The sequence below is a fragment of the Otolemur garnettii genome, unplaced genomic scaffold, assembly GCF_000181295.1.
Source record: "Otolemur garnettii isolate 467f Iridium unplaced genomic scaffold, OtoGar3 scaffold00003, whole genome shotgun sequence".
In the NCBI taxonomy this organism is placed as follows: domain Eukaryota; kingdom Metazoa; phylum Chordata; class Mammalia; order Primates; family Galagidae; genus Otolemur; species Otolemur garnettii.
The window spans coordinates 43,225,788-43,237,381 of NW_003852398.1; the positions used below are offsets into that span (position 1 = coordinate 43,225,788).

An 11,594-nucleotide genomic window follows, 5' to 3' on the forward strand; every position below is an offset into this window, starting at 1 on the left:
CAGGTGTACGTGGCTGGCGCCCTAGCCGGTTGAGCCATAGGCGCCGAGCCAGAAGCTAATTTTTAAACATCTTATACATAAGTTATTAAACTACTTAGATGTATTAATTTCCACTTTCTTACTTCCACCAGAATGCATGCTCAACTTTAATATCATTTATTAAAAATATACTTATAGTATATACCTTGATTTATATATGAATGGATAGCATATAATGACCATAAAAATAGGAACTTTGTTTACTTTGTTCCCTAATATATTCTCAGAACATATAATAGGTGTTCAATAGGTTAACTAGATAAAAAAACAAGAGAGCTGAAAAAAGTAATTTTACCAATGATAACAGTCACAGGTATCATTGATTGAAAGCCTATTATATTCCAGATGTTATACTATGTGCTAGTATAAATTCTCTCTAATCTTTTGGGAGGCTATGGCAGGAGGATCACTGGAGGCCAGGAGTTTGAGTCCAGCCTAAGCAATATAAAGAAACCCTGTCTCTACAAAAAAATTAAAAAATTAAATTTCTCTAATTCTCTGAAGACTACATACTAAGCAGGAGACTCAGAGGACTTAGTTGACTTATACAAAACCACAAAGTTAAGACTGAGAGATAATTAGAAAGCATAATGGTTAAGACTAGAGGCTCTGGCTGCTAGAACAACTGGACATCTGTCTGAAAACAAACTTCAACTCTTATCTCATACTATATTTAAAAATTAACCTGAAATGCAACATGTACTTAAATGTAAGAACTCAAAAATTATGAAAACATGGAGAAAATATTGAAGAAAACACTGAAGAAAATATGTGACACTAGGTGAGGCAAAGTTTCCCTAGATATGAAACAAAAAGCACGAATTATAAGAGAAAAAAACAAATTAAGGAGGCGCCAAGCTCAGTGGGTAGGGTGTCAGCCACAAACACTGAGGCTGGTGGGTTCGAATCCAGCCCGGGCCAGGTAAAGCAACATTGATAACTGCAACAGAAAAACAGCAGGGCGCTGTGGCGGGTGCCTGTAGTCCCAGCTACTTGGGAGGCTAAGGCAAGAGAATCGCTTAAGGCCAAGAGTTAGAGGTTGCTATGAGCTGTGATGCCATGGCACTCTACCCCAAGGTTGCAGCTTGAGACTTAGTCTCAAAAAAAAAAAAAAAAAAAAAAAAGAAAGAAAGAAAATTAAGTTATAGCTTATCAAAATGTAAAACTCCTGCCCTTTGAAAAATAATTAATAATATACATGCAAGACAAATATCTGATAAAGGGCTTGAATGCAGAATGGGACAAAAGACCCCAACACTGAAAATAGGGAAAAGATTTTTATACTTTACAAAAAAGGATAGGCTGATGGCAAATAAACATATGAAAAGATGACTAATCAATCAATTAGGGAAACATAAAATTAAACTACAAAGAAATACAACCTCTTAATGGGATACTTCCATACAGCTACTATAATGATTAAAATGAGGAAGACTGACAATATTAAATATGGAAGAGGGTGCAGAGCAACTGCACTCTCATACGATGTTGGTAGGAATACAGCAAATGGTACTGCCACTTTGGAGAACAGTTTGGCAGTTTATAAGATTAAACATACACTTGCTATATAATCTACCAACCCCAATCCAAGAAAGTTAGCCAAGAAAGAGAAAAACACATGCCCAAACAAAAATCTGTACACAAAACTTTATACTGGTTTTGCCTGTAATAGCCAAAAGCTGGAAACAACTTAATGTTTATCAACCAGGGAATGGATGAACAAGAACAATTATATTATCTATATGTTGGAATACTCCTCAGTAATAAAAAGGAATAATCTATTCATATATGCAGTAACACAGATATCAGCAGCTAGGGCACTGCCCACATACACTGGGGCTGGCGGATTCAAACCCGGCCCGGGCCTGCAAAACAACGACAACTACAACAAAAAAATAGCTGGGTGTTGTGGTGGGTGCCTATGGTCCCAACTACTTGGGAGGCTGAGGCAAGAGAATCGCTTAAGCCCAACAGTTTGAACTGTGATGCCACGGCACTTTACCGACAGCAACATAGTGAGAGGCTGTCGTAAATAAATAAATGAATAAAATAAAAAAGCATTCTGCTAGGGAAAGAAGCCAGACACAAAAGTCTACACGGTGTATTATTCTATACTGGAAAAGGCAAAACTATAATGACGGAAAACGAGTCAGTAAGTTGTCCAAGGCTTGGAGTAGAGGGATAGAATTGATTCTAAGGCCTTTGAGAGAACTTTTCCAAGTGATAGAAATATTCCACATATTCATTGTAGTGGTGTTTATGGTATATGTATTTGTCCTAACTCATAGAATTATATACTTTAAAAGAGGTAGAGTTTACCATATGTAAATTATACCTCAATAAATTTGACTTGAAAAAAATAAGTATAATCCTAGGAATCATAGGCCTGGACTCTAATCCTAGCTATACCTTTTCTTCCAAGGTAAACTGCTGTGCCTGTTTTCTTGCCTGTAAAAACTTCATAGAGTTCTGCTATGGGGCTTACATAAAACATTTTAAAACCCTTGAATGCAGCAAGTATTCAATGAATGAGACCATCATTTCATACTACTAATGAAAAAAATTCTGTATTCATAAAATACCTTTTGAGTAGAGTCTAACAAAGAGATATTTAAGAGTACTAAATATTAACACATCCGCTACGGTGCTCTCTAAACTTCTCAGCTTCTCTCCATCACCTTAGCCCTGCTTTCACTGCTTCTTGGCAGCACCAAAATACTCATCTGGGCTTAGCTCTTATGTGACATCTCCAGCTGCTTTATTCCTTAAATCCAGCCAGCATCAGATCCTCTGGATTCCTTCTCTGACATCTGTGTTTTGGTTCTAATCCCAGATCACAAAACATAGGTTCTATCCCCATGACATACAACATAGTAAAAGAAGCTAAAACACGTATGCAAACAACAAAAAATATAGCAGAGTGTTTAAAACTTAAGGACCAGCATGAAGTGATACAAAAAATGAAGCAGCTGGGCTATTAGATATAGAAAGACCATGAACTTGTATATAAAAAAGTAATTTGAAACAAATTTCTCAAGCAATTCCCATTTAAGGGAAGAAAGGAAAACAAATCTAAGTGGGCCAAGAAAAGAGGACAGAGGCTCGGCACCTGTGGCTCAAGTGGCTAAGGCACCAGCCACATACATCTAAGGTGGCGGGTTCGAATCCAGCCCGGGCCCACCAAACAATGATGGCTGCAACCAAAAAAAATAGCTGGGCATTGTGGCGGGCGCCTGTGGTCCCAGCTACTTGAGAGGCTGAGGCAGGAGTTGGTGGTTGCTGTGATGCAACGGCACTCTACCCGGGTGGATAGCTTGAGGCTCTGTCTCAAAAAAAAAAAAAAGAAAGAAAGAAAAGAGGACAGAATATGGTGGGATGGAAATAAAGTAGTTTATGAGAGAGCTCCTGAAGATGGAAAGAATCTTAATAGTAAAAGGAAAGGATGCATTATATAGGGTGTTCCTGTTCCAAAATTTACTCCTAAAGCCATCATAAATAGAAAAATGAGGAACTGTAGCTAACTAAACCTTTACATAATATTCATTACAAAATGTTATAAAATATTTATAAATATTCTCTACATGTTGGCCACCTCTTTGAAAATTTGTAGTAAGTATTATGTAAATAAAGGTTCATTTAGCTATTCCCATTTTCCCCACATATGGCAACCTTAGAGACGACTTTTGGGATACCCTGTAGTGCAATACTGAAATGAAAGTCTCTTCTGCTGGGAAAGTGATATGACCCAAACTTTAGGTTGAGTTCTATAAAGGGAAGAATCAAAAAAAAAAAAAAGGAAGACTCCTCCTAGCTCTTAGTCAGAGCTAAGAAAAGACTATGAAAGTCACCCACTTAAATGTTTACTGAATCAATTGCTCTGTGCCAGGCAGTGGACTGGGCTGTGAGGATACACAGAAGATTAAGATTAAACTCTTAGAGACTTAGTCACAACTGAACATAAATAAACAAGTATATCAATACTTCAACTTTGGCTGCAGCCTTGGTTAGAATCCTTGGCAAGACTCAATGCTAGGTTTTATCACTTAGCCTTACCTTAGCATCATTTACTACACAAATGCTCCATTTCAACAATACGGATTTCCCTGACAGTGTTCAAAAACAGCTTTCATTGTACAGTATGTCTCTAATGACCTGCTCATTTATGATCAACAAAGTTGTACCCCAAAATCAGTCCTATGAAATCCTCTCTGGCCACCTCAGAAAAAAATTCTCTTCCAGTTTCCTCAGATCTCCCATAGCTCTTGTCTTTTTTTCTGCCTTACCATTATGCATGTTTGCCATCTCTCCAGCCAGGCTGTTCCTCAAGAAAAGAAAATGTGTTCCAGCATCTTGGTGATTACACAGCACCTACCCACACTGTTATCAGGACAATTATTAGACTAAGCCCTAAATCCATTAACTCCCTGATAATCTGACCCCAATCTGTATTTCTGACTCTTTTTATACTGATTTACTTAACCCAGGCTCTTCCTCTCCCAATCTTGTTCTAAGTTTGTATGTGTGAGTAAATACACATGAATGTTTGTATATGCATATGTACTGTATACATGCAACCAAAAAAAAGGTGTTGGTAGAATACAGTAAATAGTTTACTATTTAAATTGCACATGAACTTTATATCCACCCTGTATATTCTAGGACCTCAGAGATAAGGAATAGAAGAGTATATCTTACTTCTCACCTATAATCCTTTTTCACTGTGAGCACATATTATTTTTAAAAGGAAAAAAATGTAAACATACATAAAATGTCTTTTCATTTGTTAATTTGATTTCTCCCCATTCTTCAAGGCCCACCTTAGCCCTGCTTTTTCTCTGAAGCCATTGCAACACATTTCTCAGGCATCATTTAAAAAAAAAAAACACTTTTGGCTTGGCACCTGTAGCTCGGCAGCTAGGGAGCCAGCCACATATACTTAGGGCTGGCAGGTTCGAACCCAGCCCGAGCCTGCCAAACAACGACAACTACACCAAAAAAAAAAAAAACATTGCCGGGCACTGTGGTGGGCACCTGTAGTTCCAGCTACTTGAGAGGCTGAGGCAAGAGAATCACTTAAGCCCAAGAGTTTGAGGTTGCTGTCAGCTGTGACACCATAGCACTCTACCAAGGGCGACATAGTGAGACTCTTGTCACAAAAAAAAAAAACAAAAACTTTCTCTTACAATTCAAAGATTTATTCCAGTATTTATAGGTAAGCTTTCAAAAACCAAATCAATACATTTTTAAGTGGTAAAAAAAAAAAAAAAACTATCTGAAACACAGAAAATGGCCATTTTAAAGAATATTCTTATTCTTGAAGCAGCAATACCTTAGGGCAAAGATACTGTTGTAGTCCTTCTAGTATTTGTATCCCCAAGCACAGGATACTCTGGCACAAAGAAAACATTGAATAAATGCTTATTAAGTGAATGAATAGGATCTCCTCTTGACCCCTCTTATAAATCATAGGGTTTAGAAAGCTATACTCATTTCCAAATATACCAATTCCAAACTTTGGATCAATTCCTAATCTTATATACTGTCAAGAATATCTTGCAAATTTTAAAAATTCCCTGAAAGATCTGTCAATTAAAAAAAAACCACTCCTGGCTTGGCGCCTGTGGCTCAAGTGGCTAAGGTGCCAGCCACATACACCTAAGGTGGTGGGTTCGAATCCAGCACGGGCCGCCAAACAACAATGACAGCTGCAACCAAAAAAATAAATAGCCAGGTGTTGTGGCAGGCGCCTGTTGTCCCAGCTAGTTGGGAGGCTGAGGCAGGAGACTCGCTTGAGCCCAGGAGTTGGAGGTTGCTGTGAGCTGTGATGCCATAGCACTCTACCCAGGGGGATAGCTTGAGGCTCTGTCTCCAAAAAAAAAAAAACCACTCCAGAATTATAGATGAGCTAATACAAGGGGAGGGGGAGGGGAATGGGGAGGAGGGAAGGCGATGAGGGGTCATGTGACACACCTCTTGGGGGCAGGACATAATTATAAGAGGGACTTTGTCTAACAAATGCAATCAGTATAACCTAATTCTTTGTACCCTCAATGAATCTCAAACAATAAAAAATAAATAAAAATTTTTTTAAACTATGTAACTGTAAGGTTGGGTAATTACACTGCTCTTAATTTAGTGTGATGCTATAAATCTGTTGACTCAAGTCTAAGCTTTTGAGGCAATTTAAAGACTAACCATCTAATATAGACTTGAGATATTAGCAATAACATTATATAGTCTCTGATAATTTTTTCCAATTTCATATACAAATAAAGTGCTATTGGGGTAAATGCTACATGGATAAAAAAATTTACTTTCTTCTTTGTATACAAAAAAATCAACTATTGGACATCATAGTGACCACAGCTAATAACAATATATTATATATTTGAAAATTAGTAAGAGTATATTTTAAGTGCTCAGACAAAAAATAGAATGAGGAAACACACATATTAATTAGTCATTCCACAATGTATACCCATGTCAAAAAAAATGTTATAAACCATAAAAAATATATAATTTTTGTCAATTAAAGAAAAAGAAACCAAAATACCTTTAATGGATCGAGTTCATTCTCATAGGATTTCACAATTTCCTTTGAAGATGTTAACTGAGCTTCCTTACTGGTAATCTGATCACGAATCTCACAAGCTTTTTCCTTATTCTGCTTCAGATATTTTAGTTCTGTTTGACATTCTTTTACTTTCTGACCTTGTGTCTGACGTACCTGCCGAAGTGTTTCCAGGGCCTTAATGTATCTTTGAAGATATGAAATAAAAATCAAATTTCTGGCTAAGATAATTATGGTATATATTTATATAAGATTATTAAGCAGTCTTTTAATTAGATTTACAAAGAGTTCTTGTTTTTTACTAACTTGGAAAATGCTTATGACATAATCATAAGTGAAAAAATTACATTTATACTATCAATTAGCTAAATACACCTATGCACAGAAAGAAAACTAAAAGAAAATATGCCCAATGGTTGCCACTGGGTGAGAAATAATAATGACCTTTTCGCTTTTTAAGTTTTTTCCACTAAAAAAGAAGCATCCAAATTGCAAACATGGCTCAATAATTTAATGGACTACAAAGTCTGCTTAAGGGTTACAAACCTTGTTGCTGAAAAAATCTCATCAAACTTTTGCTTCAAAGCCTTTCCTTCACTTAAAGGCCAATTGGAATCTTCTTGATGACAGAAAATGACATTATTTAGCACAGATTTGGAAACTCCAAGAGAACTTATCATTTCACGGTCAATTTCTGCACACTTAGAGCTTAGACTGACCCTTTCGCCATGCCTATAGAAAATGAAAATCAAGCATATATGTAAAATAACCTTCAGTTGTATCTATTCTTTTGCTTAATCAATTCTTCACACTGTACTTCTCTTAAAAAAGAAAAAAGTCTCTTCACCTATCCACTGCTAGAATAGTTTCCTTATGCTAAACAGTGTAACTTTTAAACGATAAAAGACATATAAAAATAGAGGAAAGAATGCCAGAACTTCTTTTCCATATTTGGACTTTTAAATATTATACAATAACCTGTCTTCTCATCTCCAGAACTTAAAAATCAGAAATTTAAACTAATAAAACTAAAATTGTCATCAGTAGAAGACAGGAAAAGGTAACTTAAAAGCATTTAAGGATGATAATTTAGCAAAGTGGTTCTTCAGTAACAGACTGATTTCGTGGGCAGAGGCAGTATTGTCTTTACTATTTTTTATATATTCCTGTTTTTATTTTGGAAATATCACACTGAATGTATTTAGAAAGCTTTGTAGAGGGATACAATGGATGCAGGTAGACCAAAAGGTTATCACATTAGAATTAGGAAAGATTTTGGTAGCTTGCACTAGAATGGTTATCATAGAGATGGAAACATATTCAAGATACATTTTTTTTTTTTTTTTTTTTGAGACAGGGCCTCAAGCTGTCCCCCTGGGCAGAGTGCCGTGGCATTACAGCTCACAGCAACCTCCAACTCCTGGGCTCAAGCGAGTCTCTTGCCTCCGCCTCCCAAGTAGCTGGGACCACAGGCGCCCGCCACAACGCCCGGCTATTTTTGGTTGCAGCCATCATTGTTGTTTGGCGGGTCGGGGCTGGGGATTCGAACCCGCCACCTTAGGTGTACGTGGCTGGCGCCTTAGCCGGTTGAGCTATAGGCGCCGAGCCTCAAGATACATTTTGATTAAATCCATAGGACTTGCTAATAGATTGGCTATGGAAGGCAAGGAAGGTTTCAAAATTTAAGTTCTTAGTTTGTGTCACTGTATGGCTGGTAGTGTTATTCACTGAGATGAAGCATACTGAGAGGATCAATTTGTTGAAAGTTATTTAAGGAAAATCAAGGAGAAAGATTCATGAGTTTGGTTTTGAACACATTAAATCTGAGCTGTCTTTGAAACAACTGCTGGAAAATCAGAAAGGCAGTTGGATAGTTGAGTCTGAAAACATAGGTCTTGTTTGGAGACACAGATTTGTGAGTCACCTTGGAACACAGAGTAATTTAAGGAATGGATATAAAAGAGATTATCTAGTTAGAAAATAAACAGCAAAAACAAGAGAAGATATAGGACTGAACCTATGGGATACCAACCTTTATTGGCTGAGTAAATAAATTAGGATATGGCCGTGATAGAAAGAGGGAACAGTGTTGTATCATGGAAGTACAGAAAAAGACATTTTCAAATAAGAAGTGATTAACAGGCTTGGCACATGTAGCTCAAGCGGCTAAAGCACCAGCCACATAGACCAGAGCTGGCAGGTTCCAATCCAGCCCAGGCCTGCCAAACAAGAATGACAACTACAATCAAAAAATAGCTGGGCCTTGTGGCAGGTGCCTGTAGTCTCAGCTACTTGGGAGACTGAGGCAAGAGAATCGCTTAAGCCCAGGTGTTGAAGGTTGCTGTGAGCTGTGATGCCACAGTACTCTACCCAGAGCAACAGCTTGAGACTTTGTATCAAAAAAAAAAAAGTGATTAACAACTACCACTTACTGAGCTGTGGTACTCAAAACAACAGTCCTCCAAAGATGTTCACATTCTAGTCCCCTAAATTTGTGAATGTTGTATTACATGGCAAAGGAGAATTAAGATTACAGATAGAATTAGATTGCTAATCATCTGAGGTTTTTTTTTGTTTTGAGACAGAGTCTCACTATGTTGCTCTTGGTAGAGTACCGTGGCATCACAGCTCACAGCGACCTTAAACTCTTGGTCTTAAGCATTTTTCTTGCCTCAGCCTCCCAAGTAGCTGGGACTACAGGTGCCCACCACAACACCCGGCTACTTTTTTGTTGTAGTTGTCATTGTTGTTTGGCAGACTCGGGCTGGGTTCGAACCTCCCAGCCCTGGTGTATGTGGCCCATGCCCTAACCACTGAACTACAGGCACTGAGCCTAATAATCTGATCTTAAAACAGAGAGAACTGGATAGGGCCAGTGTAATCATATGGGTCCCTAAACATGAGAGAGGGAGCCAAGAAAAGGTCAGAATGATTGATACAAAAACTATGCCCACTGTTTCTGGCTTTGAAGATGGAGGGAGGGGGTCATAAGCCAAGAAATGTAGGTGGCCCATAAAAAATGTAAAGAACAAGAAAACAGATTCTCCCTTAGAGCCTCCAGAAGGAACACAGGCTTGCTAACACACCTTGATTTTAGCTTAAGTCTGAGACCCAACTCAGATTTCTAAACTACAGAACTATAAGACAATAAATTTTGTATTATGCCATTAAGTTTGTGGCTATAGTAGCAAAAGAAAACTAATACATGAACTCCCACTATATATTAAGCATTTTTCATGCATTAGCTCAATCTTTACAACACCTTTCTAAGATATATACAGTGATAATGAGTGTCTATTTTACAATGAAAACAACAGGCTCACTAGGCTACCTTGTATAGCAGTAGCATTATCCTAATTAAACAGAGGTTACAGCAGGGCCTGGTGGCCTGGAATCCCAAAATGGAGGACAAGGGAGAAGGACTGTTTGAGTCCAGGAGTTTGAGATCAGCCTGGGCAACACAACAAGATCTTATCCCTACAAAAAAAATTTGAAAATTAGCCAGGCATAGTGGCTTGTGCCTGTTATCCCAGTTACAGCAGGCTGAGCCAAGAGGATTGCTTAAACCCAGGAATTTGAGTTTGCAGTGAGCATTAAAGCCTGGGTAACAGAATGAGAGCTTATTCCTAGAAAGAAAGATACAAAAGAAAAAAAATACAGATGTTATTAGTGATTTTAGTTAGAGCTGTTTCAGTGGAGGGATGAGGCTGGACCAGGAGTGAGGAATAAGTGAAGAAATCTACCAACAACTCCTCTGAGAAGACTGGCTATAAAGGAGAAGAGGTAAATAGGCAGTAACTAGAATAGAATAAAATTTGAGTGTATGACAGATACCTGAGTATGTTTAAATGCCAGTAAAAGGAACATGCTTGAGAAGCTAGTGGCTTCTATGGGCTAGTATCTCTAGCCCTTAGTAGGTGCTAAACATTATTGGTTAAATTAAGGAACTATTTAATTAAATAGATAAATAAATAAAAGAGAGAGAAGGAAGGTGAATAATTAAGTAATTTGCTCAGTAAGGATACAGACTTGATTCCAAGGCAGCCTAATTCCAAAGTCCATACCTACTAGAAGGTGATACATGCCTAATAATGATGGTAGAAAAGGAAAAATTATTACTCTTTACTACTTGTCTGCTTCTTATGTCACCCATGCTTATACATGATACTAGCATTTTTGATTCATTCAACTTGTATTTGTGTGATTATGCACTTTCAATTCAGCAACTGTTCATAACTTACTCAAAGGAAATGAAACATTATCACTAAATCTTCAACAGAATCATTCTATTTAACTGATAAACAGTATCAACAAAAAATTAAATGTTGATAGTAGGGCAGAGTATGGGGGGGACAGAAAGCATACTTTCTGCTTAATTCTACGGTAAATCTCAAACTGCTCTAAATATTAAAGTATGTTGAAAAAAAAGAATTAATATGTCTCCCTATAATAACATACACATAACAGGGAAAAAACAGCCCTACAAACCTAAAGGAACAAAATTAAGTAGACATTCAAACATAATATACGCACTTTGTTCTAGTAATGACTCCTTCCAGTGTTTTAAATTCTGTCTTTTTGCTTTTCTGAGTGCACACCATAGATCTCTGCACAGCTACAAGTTCTCCATTGACATCACGAAACTGCAGACGAATCTGGGCTCTCACATCTGTCTCCTGAGCAACCTTTGAAGGTTAAATAGAGAAAAATTATGTTTCCTTAAGGAGCACAAGAATGTTAGTTGTAAAAGAAAAAGAATAAGCAATCTTACTTACCCAAAATGAGGAAACAAAAAAAGGTAAATATCCGAAATGGATGATTTTTACATGCTATTCAAAATATGGGAGAAAAAGAATACTGCTTAATTGATTTACTAAAATGATATCATTTACCTCCTTTATTCAGCATTATTAGGAGATCAAGGATGTAGATTTTTCAAATAAATGAATTTTATCTAAGTACCAAAAATGCTTTTTTTTTTTTT

At 37.1% G+C, this 11,594-nt stretch overlaps 1 protein-coding gene across 1 annotated transcript in view; it reads right to left on the reverse strand.

The window, feature by feature from the left end:
* RAD50 (RAD50 double strand break repair protein) overlaps positions 1 to 11,594 on the reverse strand; it is an 81,385-nt gene that overhangs the window by 58,837 nt on the left and 10,954 nt on the right. Inside the window, exons 3-5 of the mRNA XM_003782207.3 lie at positions 11,144 to 11,295; positions 7,157 to 7,342; positions 6,593 to 6,797 (exon numbers count right to left, since the gene is read on the reverse strand). Of these exons, the coding sequence (XP_003782255.1) occupies positions 6,593 to 6,797; positions 7,157 to 7,342; positions 11,144 to 11,295 (543 nt within the window). The remainder of the gene's footprint in view (positions 1 to 6,592; positions 6,798 to 7,156; positions 7,343 to 11,143; positions 11,296 to 11,594) is intronic.